Source organism: Drosophila bipectinata, chromosome 3L (genome assembly GCF_030179905.1).
Source record: "Drosophila bipectinata strain 14024-0381.07 chromosome 3L, DbipHiC1v2, whole genome shotgun sequence".
Taxonomy (NCBI): domain Eukaryota; kingdom Metazoa; phylum Arthropoda; class Insecta; order Diptera; family Drosophilidae; genus Drosophila; species Drosophila bipectinata.
Window position 1 is genome coordinate 239,677 of NC_091738.1, and position 21,882 is coordinate 261,558.

A 21,882-nucleotide genomic window follows, 5' to 3' on the forward strand; every position below is an offset into this window, starting at 1 on the left:
CTCCCCAATTGCGGAACAATTAATAAAAGGTTTCCAAGAATAGCACCCCAAAGTGCTGGAAAAGTGTAAGAGCTTTTCATCGCTTTCACTACCAATCCAATACATCTCTCTCCATAAGAACATGGCACTGCTCCGAGCTCAAGTCGTGTTTGCATCTGGTGGATGGATGGGCGGCACATAAATTGAATAATGCGTTTTTAAGTGACGCTTAGACGCATTCTTCAGTAAATTGTGCAATTGTCAGAGCGGCCCAAATTAGAGAACGCAAACAAAAAGCCATGCCCGGCGTGCACACAACAGATCCAAGATTGAGAGATCTCGAGGCGTAGATTAGACCCTTCGGAGCAGCCAGCAGCCAGCAGCTAGCAGCTGGACGTTGCGTGAGTTCAACAATCTGTAAATTGGTCGCAAGTGAGTGGGTATCTCCTTGGCTGTCGATGTAAATTGTGCTGCATGCCGCTGCAATTGGACACTCCTCATCCATACCCTTCGTTGCCCCCTGCCCCAGCGAGTGTCCGCCTCATTTATTTGATTGACTGGATTGCCTCTGCCTCGGATATCAGCGTCCGCACAAGATGTCTGTCATCTGGACGTGGAAGCCATACCATCCCCCCCGAAACTAAATAACAGTCGCTAGGGGTTGCAGTCAGACTCCCCGCTTAATGGATGAGCCACTCACACATCTCGCATCTCGCATCATGCATCCGAGGTCTGAAGGCAGTCAAGTCGAATGAAATTAAATTCCCCATGCCTCGGAGATAGAAAATGATTCAGTTTCGGACTATAGATTTTCCATAATTCCCCCAGTTCACACATCCACTTTTGGGGAGCCGGGAGCTGATTAGACTGATTGCAGATGACTTGCTCGGGGCGCTTCGTTTTCATCTTTCCCACGGAATGAAAAATAGTTTTAAAGTCTAGAGATGATGAAGCTCAAGTGAGATGTTGGCTGGACTTTGGGCTCCTCCCTGAATATGGAGCTAGCCCCGCGGCATGATGTCATTAGTGGAAAATGCGGATTATAAAAGCAAAATTTGCCTTCAAATAAAAGGGGGTGTGCATATCAACCGAATAAATTCCACATTCAACGATGTTTTCTTGGTTGTTTTTATAAAAACTATTTGAGACCAGATCTACCAAAGTAGAGAACAGCTCCCTTGGCTGGTATTATTAATAGAATATACAAATATTTCCTACTGGAATTTCCGTTTCAAATCGATCGCAAGTTGAGCATGGAATGCCAAGTGCCTGAATGGGAACTGTGTATATTACGGCATAAAAAATCTCTGGAGAAGGAGGGCAGCATGGAAGATTTAACACATTCCGAGGCGTTTCGCGGCGAACAAATGATCTCTGATTGTAAACATGTGCGCCATTGCCTCATGCCTCACGGACCCGCATCTATGACAGGTCAAGAGCGTTAGCCACTGAGTATCCGAGATGGAGCACCCATCGGATGCCGGCACCAGCAACTCGAGTGGCTGGAAAGGTTCCTGAGGAAAGAGAAATGCACTTATCGGGCGAAGAACTCATCTGTGCTGTCTCAATCACAAGAATCTCCACTAGATTTGGTATCTTTTTACTATGACTCGAGCAGTCCAAGAACAAGTTCCTGGAACCGCTGGGACACATGTGCCAGAACGAATCTGTGTCTATTTCGGGGCACCCCTCGACGAACTGCGAAAATGAAGTGGCAGAAGCAGTTAACCGAATGGGTGTTCCTTGCCCCACGCACATGCTGCACGACCCAAATGCAACGGCTTAAAAGACAGCGGCGGAATGCATTGGGCATAAAGTGGCCCATGGGGGAATCCCACGGTCCAAGATGGGGACCATATGGACACTGGATTCCATCCGCGTATTTTTAGCTCGCTGGGGAAGTTTCCTTAGCTTCTTTGTGTTCCAATTCGGAATTAAAATTTGTTTATGGCCCGCCATCCCCAGTCTCGCAGTCCCCGTCCCCACTTGAGAGTGGCACCCCAACCGCATTTCAAAGATGTCGTACTTCACACATTTCATCGTGTATTTTTATCAAAACACTTTTCGAAATCCTAAAGAGCAATGGGGAACGAACCCCTCGGGCGCAATGCCACTCCTCCTGAACAAATATTTTGAGTGTCTCGTTCGGGGGGAGGCGGCGGCGATTAATCAGCACACTCTCCTCTTCACGGGGCACACATCGGTCCGGGTCCGGGTCCGGGTGCGGAGCATTCGAAGATCCCTGCGGATGAAATAGGGGAGATGTGCTTCAGTACAACTACCAGTGGCAGCAGGCATAAAGTAAACAAAGAGTTGATTTAGAACGCGATATGAGGGACAACAGGGAGTATTATCTTATCCTGCACTCCTGTGCGATCAATTCGATGGACATTAAATAACATTCAATTACGTGACGTTCTGCGGGCGAGGGCCGGCAGTTGATGGATTATGCAGTCACGGTGGTTGCCGAGGATCGGTGCGAGCTCCGAAAGAGATGGATTATCTAGGTGTGGGCACACAGCGAGCCAACAGAACAAGGGTCGCGTCCCGGGGTGCGGAGGGCCTAGTGTTTGCTTAGCCCACGCACAGGATATGCGTGTCATCGGTGGCGGGGTGCGGCCTTGGTGCGTGTTGGGTGTGCAGAGTGCGGAGTGCGGCGTGTGTGTACCTTTTCGAAACCCCTGGGTTAGCCTGCACGTGGTAAACACACCCCGTGACATATCCCCCTGGAACGCACGTAGGTCAGCCTCATTGTCCTGTTGCCTTTCCTATTTAGGTCATGTTCAAAAGGAGGCCACCAGGGGATGAAAAGGTATTAGTTTGCAACACGGCTTCCTATTTGGCTGGACAAGCGAACTGTTTAGCGGGTCGGCTGACTTTTGACATTTTTAATTCCCTGGCGAAGGGTACATCAATTTTAACAAACAGATTGAAATATTACTTTTAAAATACTTTTAAAATTGGAAGGAAATAGAAAGTTTGAAGAAGGGAAAACCAAACTCCAAAGATTGGAGAGTCAAGGACAGGAATCACTGTGTCTCGATCGGAAGGACCTAATACTAACATCCTTAAACACTTCAATTTTTAAAACCAATTAAAAGGGTATGTGAACATTGGCTTCGCCTCGGGCACTTTCTCTCCTCGTGTTTTCTATTTTTTACTTCAGGGGAGGACACGTGCGTGTTCGAGGGCCTCAACAAAAAAATGTGTACGAGTTCCATTTCCCGCTTGTTTCCAGCACTTCATAAACTGAAGCCCACCAAAAACCGAAGGCGAAGCCTGGGCCTTGGATTTGTCTGTCAATTCGGCTGCTGGCGGAACGGAAGAGACTTTCGAAAGTCGCGCTAATGGCTTCGCTTGACAGATGAGGGATCGAATTCAAATGCTTTGTTTACTGGATGCACAGATGACGGGAACTCCCGAACTCCCGACCTCACTCACGACACACCTTTTGGGCTGCGCTCCAACTACCTCAAGGCAATAACACCAAGCTCGTGTAGCTGTCACGTAAGCTGGAAAGACTGAAGTCTGGGCCAAGTTAATTAAAATGGAATGTGAGGTCAGACCAGGGGGCAAGGGTCCTGGGGCTGTTCGTGTACTGCTGCCATAGCTTAGCCTAAGCCACAACCAATTACGGTCACGACACCTCCCACATTAGTTAGACCCCAACACTTACCGGACTTGGCAGGCACTTTCTCTCTTCATTGGTCACTTCCGCTTCCGCGATCCACCGCCAGACCCCTGGCCCTTGGGGCGTTGGTTCTTCCGCATGCTGCGCTTTCGGTTCTCGGCCTTTCGCTCTGCGTTGTCCTCGTTGCGCTTCTTGATGAACTCCAGGCGCATACGCGACTTGACGATCTGCTCGGGCCGGCGCATCTCCTTGTCGTTGCCAGTCAGCCGTTTCTTCAGCTCCAGCTTGACATTGTGGCGAGCATGGCGACTGACAGGATAGCGCTGGGCGTGGCTCAGCGGCTTGAAGTTGTCGTCGTCGCTGCCCGCGTTCTCCCGCTGCAACTGATCCTCGATCTTGGACTTCTCCTTCCATTGGGTGTAGCGGCCCGTTTTGAAAGAGGCGGGTATCCAGGCGCCGGACTCGGTGCGGATTTTGTTTGCCCTCGGATCCTGTACCGAAATCATTTTCTTCTTGATGCGGTCCCACTTCTTCAGACCAGGCTTGTGCTTCACTTCCGCCGCATTACGGTCGACCACAGAGAACTCGGCATTCTGCGCCTGCCGCTCGAACGTGTTGATGGCCAGTCCATCCTCCGTGTGCTTGTCCGCCGACTGATACGGAATATAGTGCTCTGTGTCCTTGGTGTTAGCCTGTCGCTTTCTCTTCTTCGGCTTTTCTTTGTACAAAGAGTCCATGTTCTGGCGCTTCTTGGGGGCCACCACTTTGTTAAAGGTACTGCTGATAGCTTCTTCATCTGCTGTGGGCATTCGGTCGGAGCTTGGCTGCTGGGCCTCGGCCTCCTTCTTGGCTTCATCGTCGTCCTCCTCGGCCCGCTGCTGTCGGAACTTTTCAATCACCTCGGCGTGCTGGGAGCGTTTCTCCTTCATCACCAGGAACTGTGTAGACTTTTGCGTGGTGTTCAGTTCAAAGACCGTCTGCAAAAACAAAGAAAGGTATCAGGTGATACTATTGAGGTGCCAAGCATTAAGCCTCACCCCTCCTGGTCGGAAATTTCGCATTTTGACCAGTATATCGTGCTTTTCCTCCTGCAACTTGCGCTCGGCAGCAGCCACAGCGGACTGGGATTCCTTTGTCTGGCCATTTACCTCGGCCGCCTGGGCCAACACAGGAGCGGCTGTGAAGAAGTCCTCCAGGGGCTTGAGGGCAAAGAACTTAATCTTTTTCACCCGCGCATTGGCATCTGTGGAGGCCACGGGACGAGAGCTAAGGTACTTCTTGTAAGCGTTCTCACTGGTCCGTAAGACTCCGGCCTGCGAAAATGTGGGAAATATTAAAAAATACATGCTTGCTGTCGCTAACAACTTACAATGTGGTGACTCTTCTTGATCTCAGTCACGGTCAAGTGTTCCTCCTCCAGCAGATCCTGTGGAATTGTGCCCATGGCTGTGCTGTCGTTGATATTAAAGGGCCGGTTGAGGAAGAGATGCAGATCCAGCAGATGGGCGGTGTCGTCGGTGGAGAAGATGGAATAGGCGGTACCAGTCCGACCAGCGCGAGCACAACGTCCAACGCGATGCACAAAGAGCTTCGGCTTGCCCGGAAAGTGAAGATTTACTACGTAGTCCAGGCTGGGAATGTCGATACCTCGAGCTGCTACGTCCGTGACTATGAGGACGGATACTTTTTTGCTGACAAACTTTGCCGTATTAATTTTACGCGCCGCCGGGTCGAGACTGGAGTAAACGGAGGTGTTGGAGATGCCCGCACCGGTGAGAATATACGAGATTAACTCCACGTGGTGTTGGGTGCCGGCAAACACTACGGTCTGCGCTTCCTGGGGAATCACGTACTTAAGAAGGACCACCAGAGCAGTGTAGCGATCGTCGGGGCGGCAGTAGAGGAACTTGAGAGCCAGTGCGTCAGGTAGCTTGGACTCGACATCCAGACGTATCAGCACCGGATCGTTGAGTCCAGCACGAGCGAAGTCCACAAGCAGCTTGGGCAGCGTCGCAGAAAACATGACCATCTGACGGGTAGAGGGAAGGCGGTGCAATGTCTCGTTTAGTTGCTCACCGAAGCCCATTTCGAAGAGCCGATCGGCTTCGTCAAACACGACATATTCAATGGAGTTTAGTTTCAGGTCCATTTCTACACACAGGTGAAGGAACCGACCTGGCGTAGCCACAATAACATCAGGGCACGTGTGTATAGCGGAGAACTGCGAGTCCATGGAGTCGCCACCCAGCACCAGAATAGTTTTCAGCTCCATAAACCGTCCCAGCTCCTTAATGAACTTGTACGTCTGCACGGCCAACTCTCGAGTGGGTGAGAGGATGAGGGCTCGGGCGCCCTTGGTGGGTTCCCGGCGCTGCAGCTTCTCGAAGAGCGGAATCAGAAAACAGGCTGTCTTTCCAGAGCCCGTCTTGGCCATGGCCACCACATCGCGTCCCTCGAGGATGAGGGGTATAGTTTTTCGCTGGATGGGTGTGGGCACCTTGTAACCACGCTTGGTAATGCCCTTGATCAGTTCAAACCCGAGTCCCATGGACTGAAAGCCACCGCTTTTCTTAGACTTGGCTTTGCTCTTCAGAATATCGTCGTTCTGTCCGCCTCCGCCACCATTGTCCAGCGAGGGGAACCCTGGTATCTCATCGGCTTGCTTCTTGCCCTGTTTCATTGCAAAAATCGGTATTAATCAGCCATTAATTCAATGAAATGTATTAACTTTACCATTTTTGTTTTGCCTTAAAGTTTACACGTGCATTTACGGCGGTGTTGCCACCTCGTCAATAAACAGCTGATTGTTGAAGCGTCAGACTTGATGCTTAACAGAGCTCTGTTATTTGCCTGACAAGATAACGTCGCTTATTTCTTGCTTAACAGAGTCGTCCTTTAAAATATTTAAAATTTATTTAAAAAATGAGGGTAAAAAAAATTGAAAGGTAATGGCTTATTGATTTATTAAAAAGTTATGCCAGCTTATTAAACGACTAACAAATGCTTACAAGGTACATAATTAATAACTTTCGCACCCGTAGCCACAAGAGTTTTGTCAACAGATTGCATTTGAATCGCAGTGCCACTAAGAATAGGCGGCACTCTGGCTTTTCAAAACGCAGGCATATATATATAAAAATCGCAAATTTTATATTAATACGGCTCTGTTTTTATAAAATATGAAATCGTCCTCGGATGGGCGATAAACGAATGCACTAAGCGGTAGGATGTAGATGATTAGTCATATAATCTAGCTTAATCTAAACTTGAACTGTGTTCCCGGTGTTTAACTGTGTGCAGGCCAAAAATGAGGAAGCAGTCGAACGACGTTACCACTGTACTACTACGGTCTACATTTATGTACAAATCTATCTTAGTTCTAATTACAATTCCTCCGTGTAGTCCGCCTCAGGCTCGCGGAGAAGCACCAGTTGTTCTAAGCGGTCCAAGCGTCTCATTATTTCCTCCTTTTCCCGCTGCTGTGTGTCGAGGCGTCGGCGGAGGTCTTCGTTTTGACGCCGAAGTTCGTGGAGCTGGCGGCAGATTTCGGAGGAAGTCAGCAGTGGCATTACGTTGGGGGCTTTGGCTGCCGCCAGTTTTCCCGCACTACCGATCCCTTTGCTGCCAGACACTCCGTTGTTTGCCGGCCCCTGGCCACTGCTCGTCGTTGGGGGTCGCAGCTGTATCGTCTGCACGGTGCCTACTTGACCTCGTAGCGTACTCGCGGGGTTAGAACCAGGCTGTGACTCAGTAAGGGGTTCGTCCGCATTCGTGGCATCTTGGGCGTGGGCCCTTGGCAGGGATGGAAGCTTTAGCTAAAATTAAAAAAGACGCCAATGATTCATCTTTTGCATACGAATATGAATTAACTTAGCTAGAAAGAGGACTTAAGTCAAACTAAAATCTTAGAACTAGGAGAGACATTGCAACGCCACCACAAACCTGTCGAGACTGAAGGTGCCGCATGTTGACCAGTTTCGTACCGTCGGGCAGTTGGCGCACCATTCCAGAGCTAAAATGGAGGGAATATTCAGGTATGAGTATACGAAAAGATGGGTATTTTTCTAGGGCTTACCTTGCCAGAGTTGCGGGTATTTTTTGCAGGGACTTTGGCTGATTGTCCGATCCGCAGAGCTTCTTAAAATCAGTCAACGAGATTATGCGTATATTCTGAAAGCAAAGTAACGATTAAACGTGTTATGGATGAATAAACCCAAAAACACTATACCTTGTTTTTGGAAACCCCCGCCGGAGTAGGGGCCGTAGGTTCCTTTTGCTTGATCACGTTCATTCGAATTTTTTGGGGGGACGTTGAATTATTAACGTTAGGTCGGAGGGCTATACCGGCGGGTTTTCTGGCGCCCGATCCGTTAACATATTGCTTCGTAGTGCCGACACCAAGGCCCGCCTTCGTTTCGTGCAGCACCATGCGGCCACCCTCGGAGAGGACCAGTTGGCGGCCGTTTTGCAGGGCAGTGTTTAGCATTTCCTTGGAGGCTTCGTCATCGTTTTCCTGCATCATGTCTGCTATTCCATGAGTTTTCAGCATGTTCAGGGCAGAGTTCCCCAGCACATTGGTATCTAAGATGGTGAAAAGGGTTATTCTTAACCGATTTTAGCACGGTCTACTTACGCCCCCGCAATGTTTCCAGAACATCCATTCGTTCCTCCACAGACATTTCCTTATCGTCCGGAGGTTTTTTGACTTCCGTCTCGCCCATTATAGAATTGACAGCTTCGCTGGTTTCTTTCTGTGAAAATATTGAGAATTTTAGCTTTTATATTTTTTTTAACATAAAAACTAATTATTTTAGTTTGACAGCTCGAACAGGATGTTAGTCATTTTGGGACAATAGGGATTTGAGGACAATGCTGTTCTATGTAAATATGAAAAGTTATCCATGATACATACTTTGCTCGAATGCGTCTGACGCTGGAGTTCCGAAGCGCAGAGAAGCCATCGGCAGCAAGAAATTGTAAATTATTGTATGAGTAGGCGTAAGGTCTAATCTGTGACTATCACTAACTATCCACACCAAGCCAACCATCTTCGCTTACTCACCTCCGACTCTTCTTTGTACTTCCGGTTGGCTTGCGCCTGTCGCGCCGACTCCAGTTCCGTTAAAACATCCGCCTGTTCCGTGTACACGGCCAGTCCGATTGGCGTCTTGCCGAACTTGGAGACCACAGTGACATCCGCGTGATGCTTCAGTAGCAAGCGAACGATACCTTTGTGCCTCTTCTCCACGGCCCAGTGAAGTGGTGTCATGCGGAGCTTGGTGGGGCGAGAGGAAACATGCGGGTTAGATAAGCTGTGGCAGGGCCGACGCCGAACTTTATAAAATTCTCACCATGTCGCGCGGGTTGACGCTGCACTTCAACGCCAAAAGCAGGCTGACTACCCTTTCATGGCCGTAATAACAGGCCAGGTGCAACGGCGTCCGGTCCACCTTCGTCTTGGACTCGACATTAATGCCGCCCTGCAGCAGAATCTCGCATATTTCCAACTGGTTGTTCATGGCCGCAAAGTGAAGCGCTGACATGCCCAGCCAGTCGGATGCAAACGGCGCTCCGTGGGACAGCGCAGACTTCACGCCATTTACATCGTTGTCCCTCGCGTACTGGAGCAGCTGTTTGCCCAGGTCCACGCCCGTGGCGGGTCCCTGCAAGTTTCCCTTCTTCTGTTGGACCTCGCCCTCGGTGCGCTGGAAGCCAATACGTGATTAGTGAGGTTCGGAATCGAGCTCAGTTCGCCCACTTACAATTTCATAGTGGAGCAGGTTGGAGTGCTCCATCGGATACACATTTCCGTCCGCGCGGAGAGTGGCCACAACTTTGCTTGCTCCGCTGAGACTGTGCATCGTAGTATGCGAACACTTTCAGCAGCAGGTCCGGTCCCTAGCTAGCATAACTGCAGTCGGTTTTGGTTAATACAAGCCAGGCTCCGCGATAAATTAAATGTTTATGTTTCCAAACTTAATTTACCATGATCCTCAACAATAGTGTGGTCGTTTTCGAAGCCACGCTAAATCCCTCTAGGCGTTTAAATAAAAATACTGCAAAATACCATTAACAGCGACTAACAGTCCACTGTTAATTTGAAAAATGGCGGCTTCAGATTTCTGAAAAGAATTTTCGAATAAATTAAAAAACATGTTTTTGGATAAATATATGTTTGTTTATTTGGCATATGGAGCATATTTGGCTGCTAAATGTATACGGTAGTGTTTCCGGTTAAAGTTACGAGCACGACTTTCGATTTCCATTCTAATCATACTCAGCGCTTGCCATTTTTGTACAAATGTGTTCGGCGAAGCGTTTTCAAAAAGTCAATTATCCCAATCTGTTTATCTTGTTTCTCTTGAAAAAAAGCTTAACAAAAAGAGTATCTGTCTATTTGTTAAGCTTTAAGTCCTGATTACATTCAGCACTCGTTATAGTTTTGTATATTGTGTCGTAGCGTGGTGTGCAGGACTCGGTTTAGAATTTATGGTTTCCGCAGTTTTTACAGAGGAAATATCAGTTAATAATTGTTTTTGTAAAAACCAATCAGTTTTCTTATCTTCCCTTTTGGCAAAGTCTATTAAATAGTAAATTGCTTAACGAATCTTTTGATTAACTTATGTTGTCTTTAAAAAGTTCAACTAATCCAACTTGCCAACTGGGCAACAGTTAAATACTAATTGGGATACATACGAGTTTCTCTTTAGAAAAAATTAAATTCGCTCAATTGTTTTGTTGCATTTGCTAATATTGTTTTAGATCTGTGTTCGAATTGACAATCTACCGATTTCTATATAGTACAATATCATAACGTTTCTGCAATACGAATGCAATATTTGTTGTTCCATTACTGAAAGCTACAATAATTTTAATTAATATGTTTCTCTCATGAGTGGGGTAACCTTCAACATTGAATACATATACACCCCTTACTGGGCTGTGGCCTAACAAAAAACATTAACAAATGCCATTGGTAGCAGCACTATTTCCAATACAATACACATCAAGTACAAAGATAGAGTTCTTGTAGTCGTTCTGGCTAAAAGGTGCTGCGTTTCTAAAACGCATCTTTTAATCGTTAATACAATATCAATTCTGTGGGTAGTTTTCTATTCAGCTTGGGGTGGCTTGAGCGGAGCAGGAGCACAAACAGAAATCTTCACATCATATTTTGCGGGTGTTTATTATTATCGACTTATCACGTAACCTAGATTTACAAGTATATGGACAGGTAATAGGGTTTTTTAGACTAGCAGTCGGCGACTTTTTTGCTTTTTAACAAAACCGCATTGAAATGCCAGAAGTATACATGGTCTGATGTTCTGGGTAGGTTAATCTAAAGTTCCAATTAACGTTTGGACCTGGAACAGACTTAAGGACAAACGACTTCCATTCGGTTACAACAAATCGAACATAATGCTAAATATATATATCAAAACAAAAAAACGAGAAGGAAAATTAAATTTTACGCTAAAATTCAATTCAGAATGTAACACTCATTCGACTCCCTGCGACTCTGGTTGGATGCGATTAAAGGCAATTAATATTATGATAACAAATATTATTTTTATATCTTGTATGCGTCGAGTACATATTTGAATGTATTGTTTAGCTGGGGTTATGATATTGCGATTCATTTTGGTTTCCGACCGACACCGACACCGGCAGCGACTCCTTATGCCGACGAGCTGTCCGTGGGGATAAGCGCCGCAGCGGCCTCAGCCAGCTCCATGGCGGCCACCCGGGCCTCTGTCAGGGTTTCGTCCGCATCGAAGCTCGGCTTGTGCGTCGGCGACTGGCTGGGCGTGCAGTTGGTGCTCTTCGGCTTACGGAACCAATTCCCAATGCGCCGCCTGCCCAGCGAGCCCGTGGATGTCGTGGAGTTGTCTGCACTGGTATTGGCGCTGGCGATGCCGTCCCGCGACTGCGACTTCTTGGGGAGCGTTTCGCACAGACGGGACGTCGATTTGGCTGGTGATTCCGGCACCGAGCTGTCCCCACTGGCCGAGGTGGCACCTCCGCCGGCATGTTCGAATTCCGGCGCCTCGTAGTCCGACTGATCGGAGCAATCGCCGGGTCGCTCATCGTAGTTGTACTCGAAGCCCGTCATTTCCGACACGTACAACGCCTTGCCTCCGAATTGCCGCTCCAAGGCGAGGGTGCTCAGAAACCGGTGTTTCCGGTTCGCCGACCGGAAGCTGAAGTCGTACCACTTATCGCGGGACTCGCAGTAAATGCGTAGGGAATTCTTAATCGTGTGTCCAAACATCTTGCCATCACGTACATTGACCACGCGACAGCGGTCGAGGAAGATGCGTCCCTTGTAGATGAAGTGACTCCGCTTGATGATGTCCCGCTTGCAGTAGACCAGCTGGTTATCGAACAAGAACAGGGTGCAGCTACTGTTCCACAGGTTCTGTTTCTGGCGCGTGGCATCAACCTGAAGGAAGAAGCGGGCGCTGTGCAGGTGAAGTGGCGGGCCCTTGAAGTTCTGGAAGCTGGCCTGGTGCCGGGCAATCGTCTCGCTGTGGCGCTTGCCTTCGTTGACGGCCTCAGTGATGCCTCGCATCGCGTCCAAGGCCTGGTTGACCACCTCGTGGGTGTCCGGGACGTCCAGTTCGCTGATGTCCATCTGCTCGTAGTCAGCGGGTGTCGGCTTGACTTGATCGCTTCCATCCACTTCATCGGCATCTGGTCCGGCCTGGCCAGCAGCTGGACAACTGGCCAGAGCCGACTTGATGATCTCGTTCAGATGCAAAGGATATCGGCAGATCCGTTGGACGGGAGCCAAGAGGTGGGCGGACAGGGGCAACTCAGCCAGGTTCTCCGACTCGCGACAGCTGGAGGGAGAGGAAATCCCAGTTAGTACATAATTTTAGTAAGGGGTGTGGGAGGTTTCTTACTTTTCCAGTATGGTGCGTGCATCCTTGACGCGATCGTAGGACTCGAGCTCGATCAATGCGCGAGGATAGGCATTGCAGTAGGTGGAGTAGCATAGGAAGCCTTTGTGCTATAGAATGGTGGAAAATAAAGTAAGTTTGCTTTATGAAATCCTTGCAAAGGGTGCTTACCATTTTGAGAAACACCTTGGCAATCTGGTTCTGCTCGATTCCGCGACGCAGGGCCTCCAGAAACTTTCGCTGGAACTTGTAGATGGCTGATATGTTGGAGAAGATCAGGCGAATACTGTTGGGCGAGAATATATCGATGCGCTTGCTCATGGCGGGCAGATATCTGTAGGCGAAGACGAAAGGTTATCCAAAGGCCAGAAGAGTATGGTTGATGCCTCAACTTACCCATCGCAGATGGAGGCCAGCAGCTTGACATAGTTCACCTCAGTTTCGAGCAGTTCGCGCACAGCACTGCGGCGCAGGATGTTGTCCTGGTCCAGAGGCCCATTGGAGCTCAGGGGATTGGGTGGCGATTCAATGACTATGGTGGTGATGTTGCTTTGGTCAGTGGTTACGGTGACATCGAGGTCCCCATCTCCGTTTCCAGTCGCCTCGGCGTCCTGGTCGAAGGCCGCCACTGGAATGGGTATGGTGTTGCTAGTGGCCTCCCCGCCAGAACCCGCCACGGCTGCTGCGGCCTCCTCCTCGGCAGCTGCTGCTTCGGCGGCGGCCGCACGGTGCGCATTGAAAAACACATCGGTCTCCGGACAGTGAATAATGCGCACAAACTCTTTGGGGAACCAGCCCAGCTCGGGATCGAGTATCTCCTCCACGAGGTTGGTCTCTTCCTTCTTGATGCGTCCGAACCACCAGGGTCCGACCTCCTTGCGCAGAATCTCGATGAGCATGCCCCGCTCCAGGCCCAGCTCCTGTGGCCCGCCGGCCGTGAAGTTATAAAGCACCTCGGCGTAGATGGTGGTATAGTAGCTGACAGCTGTGGATACCAAAGGGACGTCCATTAGTGGAAATGCTACTTTCTTATTGTGTTATCCCCAACCTACCTTCTTCGTGCGATGCCACGCTGTCGCTGTCGCTGTCCTCCGCCTCCGGACGCCCTCCCATTCCATAGGTCTCCAGGCCGTTCGGCTGACTCAGGGAGCGAGTGGGCAGCGACTCGGGGGCCTCGCGTTCTGTTTTCTCGTTCAGCAGCTTGGCATTTCTGGATTTCAGAGCGATGGGTCCACGTCCAAGCAGGCTGCTGGCCTTGGCCGAGTTGGTGCGCCTAATGGATCGGATTTTGGCGTCGGCACCAGCCTGTCCAGAGCACCCGCTGACAGGGGCCGAGGCCCTGTCGCCCCCCTGGCCATTGCCAATGGCCAGCACTCTGGAATAGTGCTCATCCTGCTCGAGCTCAATCTGAATGCCCGAGTCGCCGGAGTTGCACTTGTCTCGTCGATTGAACTTGGTCTTCCGCCGCTCCTTGGAGGTGCGCCAAATGAGGGGCCCAAATCGGTATTTGCCAGAGCTCCCGTCACCCCCATCATTTACAGGTTCGTTGGCGACTGTGGCGCCTGTGGCGGCGTTGGCGGGAGGAGGCGCCGTGATGGACACAATGGGTGTTGTCGTCGTGGGCGAGGATTTGCCCTTCGCCTGGCTGCCGGCCGATGGAGGCAAAGGACTAATGTTGAGCTGATTTTTGTTATTGAAGTTGTTGAACGTCCGCTTGAACTTCTGGAGAACGCCCAGACCTCCACCGCCGCTTCCTCCGCCGGCGTTTGTGCTTCCTGTCGCCGCTTCCGAGCCCTCGTCTGGCTTGGGATTCGGCTTCGGCTGCGATGTTGGTGGTGGCTCCGAGAGCGTGGGACTGGAAACGGCCCGCATCTGCTGCGACTGGAACAAGAGGGACAAGAAAGAGGGAGGCACTATTAGATTATTGTAATCACATGATTCATTGATTATTTATCGACCATCTCGGCTCCCTTACGTATTGCTTCGGTGATGATACCGAGGTGACTCGGCTCCTTCGCACGCGAAACCACAAAAATCTTATCATTTCGCTTGGGTTTTGTTTATAGTAGTGTAGTGGGGGGAAACAATAACGAGGTGCCTATGACAACAACCACTGGATGTGGCCGCGGTGCATGTGTCTGTGGCCGAGGTCTGTGTGGTGGTTGGAATGTCACAAGAATTTTAATGGTTCCAGAGCGCGATTATGACTGTGAGGGCTTCGGATTCCACACCATGGCATGTGACGAAATGGGAACTGTTGGTGCTATTGGGATTTGGGATGGAGGTTCGGATGGGGTTGGACGACTACTTCTTCCTGGCGGAGATCTGCCTTACTGACATGTGACGATCATAGCCGCGGCCCACGGCAACAGACACACACACACTCGCACTAGCACTAGCACAGACGCAGTCGGGATCGGGTATTTATGTCTCCAATTTTTTATCGGGTCTATAGCTTCTCGTTTTGACATTCGAGTGAAATGAGTTTCAAATGTGTTTGCTTTGGAAAAGGGTAGTTGGGGGAGGCAGTTGGGAAGCGGAAAAGGGTAGTTGGGGGGCACTTATCGCGAATCGATAATGGTAGCTGACCTGGAGCAGGCGAGGTCTTCTCCACCGGTACTGGTGGCGACGACCCTCGCCGGGCATCGAGTCTTCGGCCAGCAGCGGACCAGCAGCAAAGTTCCTGGATTGCGACACACTCCCGCTGCCACTGCCACTGCCGGGGGCGCCTGTGTCGAAATCCCAGAACTTAATCAGGCCATAGGTGTCCATAAGCGTGGGTATTATCAGCTTCTTCATGGCTGTCCGCCGCCCCGCCGACTGGCCCCGATCCAAACCGAACGCACCGCACCGATCCGATCTGGAGGAGACCGCGAGCAGGTGTAACCGGCCGAAGCGATAAATAATAACTGATTGCGATAGACTTGCAAATGGGAATGCGAATGCCAACTGCTGACTGCTGACTGGGGACTGGGGACTGAGTGCTCTAGAGTGCTGTCGTCGGCGGTGTCGTCGTCCGGTCGTGAGGGCTTTGGGTTGGACTGCACCACACCATTGTGCCCAGAGATGGTATCGTCGTATTCAAAAGGGACATAATGGCCCTTGGATTCGAGTCTGGATTGAAGTGGACTGATTAGATTAGCACAGGAATGACACGAGCCGCTGACTGCCGCTACTTGAGGCGTCATTGTTCCCTGTCCTAGGTCAATCCCTGCTCCATTGTCCATTGTCCGGGCAGACCAATGTCAAACTGCATCCAGTCGGACCTGGCCCGAGAAGCTTTGTGTTGCGTGATGGGTTTTCTTGCCCCGCGACCTTCCACTACCTGTCCGGCCGGGCGTAGGACCCGGTTCGCCATTGTCCCGGCCAGGATTTTAATCGGCTTAGGAACGGGCTTATGAATTGTTCCCAGCTTAGCCCTCTAAGAATGGGCCGATTGTTCTAATAGTTTCAATTAATTAAAAGGTCTAACTTTGTAACTCAATCGGGATACTACCTCTGATAGGAAGGGCTCGGTTGAATGTGAATGGAAGACTTGTGTGATAGTTAGAGCTCCAATTACCAGGGCTCTTGAGAAATGAAACTGCCGAACATGGAGGTATAAACTCAAGTCCACTGACAGTATCAGCAGGGATTCAATTAATTTGCGTCGTCCGGCCCAATGATTGATTGAAACGTTCCTCCGAATCGCTGTTCCCATCACAATCTGAAACTCCATCTACAGGGTTTTACATTAATCACTTTCTGGAAAACGAAAAACCTAGACGTGGCTAGGTCTGCTAGTTTTTCCACCAAATCCAAGGGCATGTGTTTTTTTGAGAGTTCAAGGAAATGGTGAGTGACGCTGCGCTGCATGCTGTAAATCCATCCGATACAGATTAAAGTCTATATATGGACAGGGTGGTTGGGGAGGTGCACTGATTCCCAGCTAGAAGTCGCTGCTTCGAGCCAATTGAGAGATTCACACGTGAATCGAATGTCACGCATAGACAGACTCCACTCACAGACAGCCACTTCAGCTCCGGTGTTTAAGGTGGAAGAAACATTAAAAAGTTGTATTTATGGGCGCAATGAACTTCGACAACATCGTGGAAATGTAAACACGAGCAGCAGCAGAAGGGCCGGAAGATGGCTGGGATAAGACCCTAAAGCGGTAACTCCTAGGCCTCCGACCCGGACCCGGACCCGGCCCGGCCCGGCCACGGTCTCCGGTCTCAAGTGATTTAAAAACACATTTCGACAACATTTGCATACAGAAAGCATTAGAGACTTGAGCGGCCGGATTTAACGGCGGCTAAAAAAGAAAAGTCCGGAAAAGAAAACAAATAGAGCCGGAAACATGTGTTCTTCGTCGCCTCGCCACCGCTTCCCAGCTCACTGTCTTTTGAATTTAATGAGCTGTCAGAAGAGGTCCTTGCGGTTGCCATTACCGAGTCCAAAATTAAATTGGCGACCCTGTTTCTGTCCTCAGCCTGCCTGGCTGATTGCTGCCTCCCCTTCTCCTGGACCTCCTCTACATGGGATCGGATTTCGGGAGCTTTCACGGGCTTCAGTTCATGACTCTCCCGGCGAGCAGAGCAGGGCATCCCATAGCATGTCTTTGCGGTTGCGGCATTGATAGTTTTGTAATGGGATCTCCACATTGACATAAACGTCTTATATAAAAAGAAAAGGCTATTGGAGGAACTCTATCGTAGTCCAGGGGCAGGCAATCAGTCTATTGAACTCTGACAACTGCCACCTTGCCAGTTGCCAGCTGCCGGTTGGAATTGAATGGATGGATGACTCCAGCTCCAGTGCATCCAACCTCCAAACCATCCCCAGTGAAAGCGAGTCTTTAAATAGACGATGCTCTTTCCAAACTTTATATACCCGCGTCGTAAAATTGAGTTTAATTAGTTGAGCTTCGGCTGTAAAACTTTTAGGGGTTCAAGTTGCCAGTGGACGGAGTTACAACAGATGCACATATTAAAGTAGTGTAGGTTTTATGGAAGAGCTTTACAGCCGGGCGCTACTTAACAGCGAAGGGGAGGGCCGCGATAAACCGACTTGCACCCCTAAAAGCATTCCAAGTGCATCCAGCTCGGGGCTCCTTCCACCCAGACCCAGCACCCAGCACCCAAAAGGGAAGAGCATGCTTGTTGTGACCTCAGCCCTGCTCAGCCGATGGAGAAGAGGAGCAAACGGACGGAGCGTGTGACAAAAACTAAACATTTGTATACAAATCGCAGCTGTCGCAGTCGCTCAGCCGAAATAAATCAATTTAAATTCGGGCAGGAAAACAATGCCAGCTGCCGAGTAATGCGATACTATCGAACCACTTGAGGGTCCTGCTTGTCACTCGTCATGTGGGCAGGCATATGCCTCCAAAGTGCCCAACTGTTTCATTAGTTTCCGAGATTCCCAGGAACCGTGCTTAACCCGAAAGCCATTAAGCCGAGTATTAGAGTATTAGAACTTACCAGTCCCACGGCAAAGACGCTGTTGCTCCTGGCTCCTTGACTTCCGCTTTTTGGCATTCTGCAAAGACACAAAGTGGAAACTATTAGTCAACAATCGCACGGTAGCCTCCCGCCGCGAATTATGCAAAACTTAGCGCCGCTACCTGACCTCCTCCCGTCCATTCTGGCCATTGTGTATCCCCTCATTAGCCAGCCCGGCAAAGGCTAAAGGGGTGTTTAGATCGTAAAAATTCAGCGAATTCAGAGAACCCCTCCCCGGCATCTCATTTCGCCGAGTCCGTGATATAAGGTTGCGCTACAGCCTCAGGAGCTCGTCCTGCGTGTGAAAATGCGGCAGAGTCGTTAGTGCAGGTACCCCTCGACCCTGGCCAGGCAAGTGGCTGGGAAAGTGGTTGTAAAGAAAAAGGATTCCTTTCCCGAAGGTAAGCCAAAGCGGACCGCTCAAAGAAAACCAAATCCAAATCCAAATCTAAGGCAAACCTGGCCAATTCTGTTTCCGTATGCTTATTGTAAGCAAACACTATAAATTCTGGGAATTCCGGCTCGCAAGGCAAGCAAACAGAGACACAGACACAGGCCCTAAAAGGCGCAGGGAAATGCCGAGGTCGTGGCATTGGGAATCAACAGGACACTGGCCAGAGGAGGGGGAACGGCAGAGAGGGATGGCTGCCAGGAGCGCATAGTTTTCGCCTGCGGTGTCTCTGAATTTCCTCGGCTTGGCGCAGCATTCCTCCGGCCTGGCCAGGGAAGACCTCAGCGCTGGGAGGGTATTTTCGTGCTCAGAACAAAAAACGGATTAAATCTGGGGATGCGTGAAGGAATGCAGTCAGAGCGGTGCAAGGCTGCACAAGGAACAAATGCCAGGACCATTTAGGCTTTCTAAAGATTTCTTTGAAAGAGATGTAGAAGGAAGAGTATCAAATGCCCACCACAGGGAGAACCATCTGGAAACTGGTAGAAAGGCCCCTCTTAGATCTTAAATTTTAGATTAAGCTTGATGGAAATGTAGTTCCAAACAGAAGAAAGAATCTGTGGGTTATTAAATCTCTTGTTAGTCCCATAGCTAGTTTCTGTCAGTGCACTCTTTGGTGGGAAGCTGTTGGCAAAAGTCGGCATCTTCACTTTGAGGTGATTTGACGCACAGCTGCAATCTGAGTGATTGAGGCTGATTGACGTCTTGATTGAGCTGCAGTGCTCCAGTTTGGGAAGGATAGTGTTGCCTCACCGTTGCAATGTCTTGGCGAGGCGCCTCTCCACGCCCACCGACCGGGGCTTCCGGGGCTGGCTGTGGTGCCAGGCGTGGCTCCTAATCGGCTTTCGGGAGCTGTTCATGTTCTCTATTTTGGCGACACTGAACTGTGTGAGGTTGGTTCGCACGTGGTATGTGACCATAATCGGAACTGTTGCACAAACACAGGGTCAGCTTCTTCAAGTCAAAGTTCGGGTTCTAACTCAGTTTCATTCCGCGTTCGCGTGTCTATTCCGTTCGCGTTCCGGGGCAGACTGATCCTGAGTCGCTGGCAGCAGCAGGGTGTGTGTTTCCCGGTGCATTGCACTCAAACGGGCTGCCTCCCACCCCTCTAAGCGGCACAAAATAAGGGAAGGACTTTGAGTGAGAGTCGGGCCTGCGACAGCTGCTATTTGGATGTTCTCCAGCCCTGCCCGAAGAATAGACTCGCATTCAGCTGCTGCTGCGGCTCAAGGAGTCACTCAAATGCGGCAGGTCGGACTCAAGGAAGGATAGCCTGCGAAGGAAACATCTGCCGCTTCCAATGGCGCGGAACCGGTTTCGGGAGTCCTTTGTGCACTCGGCACTGCAACCCCTGACGGATTGGCGTGTGGCCAACACCAATATTTCATATTTTACAAGGACGTGATCTATCTCCTGGCCCTGCAAATCATAGCGTGGAAGGGCCTAGCTCCTCACAAGTAGGACTCTCAAGGGCCCTGAGACATTCTCAGTCCAGGCTCGACAATCAAACAAACAGAGGACTCTGCTATTTCGGTGGAGGAAACGCGGAAATACTCGAAGGCTGAAAATTGATATGTCCCCGGAAACACAAAAGGCTCCTCTTGTAAAAAGGAAACTCCAACGCACTTACACAGGATGTTCAGGCACTGCTAGAGTTTAGGGCCGGCTGGTATCCAGGTGCACTTGCAGGTGCTGAGATTTGTGGTTTCCTCAAAAGTGGAAATGTATCTCAAGGTTGGGGCTGCGACCATGAAAACCACCGCACCACGGCCGGGAATCTGCATACCGAAATGCGCGGCTTGACCAAAGGCAGATGCAATGCCAGGAACTGGAATGGCATTGCAGCGCAAACCGGTTTCCTGACTCGGCCAGGCGGGTTGCAATTTTTCGTTTTCGCAAGCGAACAGGTAGGTTTCGCAGACCAGAACAGCCATTCAGGAGGAGCGCTACCTGTGCCGGGCTGGGCGGTGCAATAAGAACCACGGGAGCGGGCTTGGGAGATAGGAGTTGGTGGCCCGCCCTACCACTTACACTTTTTTTAGAAAACCTCATGGCGAGAGCGTGTCTAAGTTGTCCCGATCCGCAAATTCCAGGCAAATGCTGGCAATCAACACGTTGCTGTTCCTCTGCGACCAGCATGACTCAGCTGGCAACAAATTGGCTTAATTTATCACCGGATCAAATTGAATGGCTATGGCTAGTACACGGCATAAAATTATTATTGAACAAACAAGGCACCCACCTCGAGAACATAAAAACCTACTTAGAAGCCATAGCAATTCTGCTTGCAGGGAAAGCTGTAAACGTTATGCAGTATTTCTCACTTCCACAGATATACTATAGAAGCTTTATCCCCTACAATCTGAGAAGGAGAAGCATCCAAACTACAGACATAGAGACACAATAGGTTATGCTGATTCAGGGTCTTTAAGTTCTTCCCCAACCAGTCCCTTAAATCGAACCTCTTTGGCCTCCGATTGATCACCTCACGGGGCATTGTTGGAGAGAACTACGGGCCTTTATTGAAACGACAATCATGCGGCAATCAAGGGCCTAGGATCTAGGAATTACGTAAAGCAGGGGAGAGAACGCACACGAAGAGATCCCCTGTAATTATTGGTACAACAAGACTTCTTTCTTCTAACAGTACTATAAACAGGCCGCCAAACAGTTGCCTGACGAGCGACAATAAACCGGGAGGTGTGGCACAGTTCTATTCCCATTTGCCAGTTCCAGAAATTGTGCCCAGCCAGCAGAGGGCATAGGGGGCCGGGACCTTAAGTACGGGACTGGCCTGTCAGCTGCCCAGCGGGAAAATGAAAACGAATTCGACCGAACCCTCGGGCGCAGAACACAAAAAAGAGCATTGTTGGGTTCTTCTCCTCCCTGGCGAAGAATCAGTCCAAGGCAGTTACTAGGCAGTGAATGGCCTCGAACCAAGAGCGGATGCATGTGGTAGATTTAATTTCGGGCAAGACAGGTTCAGGCCCGAGCAATTAGCCCGGGCTTGTGTTTCACATGAATGGCCAAACGACTCCCGAGCTTGGCTTTCAAATGGCATTGACGACACCCAGACACCCAGATGTAGCCCCGGACTTTGCATCTTCAAAAAGTCAGCAGGGGCGGGAGGGAGATATTGCAACGCACGAAGGCAATGAATTATGGATGCAGCGAGCAGCTTGCAGGAAGGGTGGTGCTCCATGCCCCATGTCATCATCATCGTGATATGCCCGTGCATATTTATAAGAAACTAAGCAGCAGAGGCAGCAGTGGGCGCATCTCCGGTGTCGCTTCAATTGAAGTCAGCCCCTCTGTGGGGGAGCCGGCAGAAATAGTCCCCCCGGCACTCATTGTAAAATAATGCAGAAATAATGAATGGAGGCTGCGGAGGAGGGATCCACATCTGGATCGGTATGGCAAGTGCTTCGTGCATGA

At 50.0% G+C, this 21,882-nt stretch overlaps 3 protein-coding genes across 7 annotated transcripts in view; all 3 read right to left on the minus strand.

Annotated features, from left to right (window-relative positions):
• Positions 1 to 2,005: 2,005 nt before the first annotated feature.
• Positions 2,006 to 6,495, minus strand: LOC108121514 (ATP-dependent RNA helicase DDX54). The gene is made up of 5 exons (XM_017235655.3): positions 6,344 to 6,495; positions 4,980 to 6,281; positions 4,648 to 4,923; positions 3,656 to 4,587; positions 2,006 to 2,221 (listed from the first exon to the last, which is right to left on the minus strand). The coding sequence occupies exons 1-4, from the start codon at positions 6,344 to 6,346 to the stop codon at positions 3,688 to 3,690; spliced, it is 2,481 nt and encodes an 826-aa protein (XP_017091144.2). The 5' UTR covers positions 6,347 to 6,495; the 3' UTR covers positions 2,006 to 2,221; positions 3,656 to 3,687.
• A 54-nt stretch (positions 6,496 to 6,549) lies between these two features.
• Positions 6,550 to 10,632, minus strand: Atac3 (Ada2a-containing complex component 3). 2 transcript variants are annotated; one of them, XM_070280340.1, is made up of 10 exons: positions 9,596 to 10,632; positions 9,373 to 9,521; positions 8,962 to 9,315; positions 8,673 to 8,885; positions 8,523 to 8,543; positions 8,244 to 8,361; positions 7,839 to 8,191; positions 7,686 to 7,780; positions 7,553 to 7,622; positions 6,550 to 7,425 (listed from the first exon to the last, which is right to left on the minus strand). In XM_070280340.1, exons 2-10 carry the CDS (start codon positions 9,469 to 9,471, stop codon positions 6,994 to 6,996), a joined length of 1,755 nt encoding a protein of 584 aa, XP_070136441.1. In that variant the 5' UTR covers positions 9,472 to 9,521; positions 9,596 to 10,632; the 3' UTR covers positions 6,550 to 6,993. The 2 variants fall into 2 exon arrangements, with proteins under 2 accessions (XP_070136441.1, XP_017091088.2); XM_017235599.3 differs by lacking the exon at positions 8,523 to 8,543 and having other exon boundaries at positions 9,373 to 10,632.
• A 525-nt stretch (positions 10,633 to 11,157) lies between these two features.
• The window catches only part of RhoGEF3 (Rho guanine nucleotide exchange factor 3), a 50,494-nt gene continuing 39,769 nt past the window's right edge, over positions 11,158 to 21,882 (minus strand). For 2 of the 4 annotated variants that reach the window (XM_043213307.2, XM_017235594.3), the window contains 6 exons: positions 17,976 to 18,033; positions 13,566 to 14,394; positions 12,910 to 13,498; positions 12,685 to 12,847; positions 12,517 to 12,623; positions 11,158 to 12,453 (listed from right to left, as the gene is read on the minus strand). In XM_043213307.2, coding sequence (XP_043069242.2) covers positions 11,289 to 12,453; positions 12,517 to 12,623; positions 12,685 to 12,847; positions 12,910 to 13,498; positions 13,566 to 14,394; positions 17,976 to 18,033 — 2,911 coding nt within the window. In that variant the 3' untranslated portion in view covers positions 11,158 to 11,288. Of the gene's footprint in view, positions 12,454 to 12,516; positions 12,624 to 12,684; positions 12,848 to 12,909; positions 13,499 to 13,565; positions 14,395 to 14,488; positions 14,999 to 15,102; positions 15,418 to 17,975; positions 18,034 to 21,882 lie in introns of those variants that run through there. The other 2 variants (XM_043213311.2, XM_017235595.3) reach the window with 2 other exon arrangements.

Bases quoted from the DNA above. Each gene is read 5' to 3' on its own strand.
- LOC108121514 (XM_017235655.3), bottom strand. The intron at 4,924-4,979 runs GTAAGTTGTTAG...ACATTTTCGCAG, and splicing joins TCAAGAAGAGTCACCACATT to GCCGGAGTCTTACGGACCAG. The intron at 4,588-4,647 runs GTGAGGCTTAAT...TTGTTTTTGCAG, and splicing joins GAAATTTCCGACCAGGAGGG to ACGGTCTTTGAACTGAACAC.
- Atac3 (XM_070280340.1), bottom strand. From the start codon at position 9,471: ATGCACAGTCTCAGCGGAGCAAGCAAAGTTGTGGCCACTCTCCGCGCG. The intron at 8,886-8,961 runs GTGAGAATTTTA...CGCCCCACCAAG, and splicing joins GCGTCAACCCGCGCGACATG to CTCCGCATGACACCACTTCA. The intron at 7,426-7,552 runs GTTTGTGGTGGC...TTTTAATTTTAG, and splicing joins GGCACCTTCAGTCTCGACAG to CTAAAGCTTCCATCCCTGCC.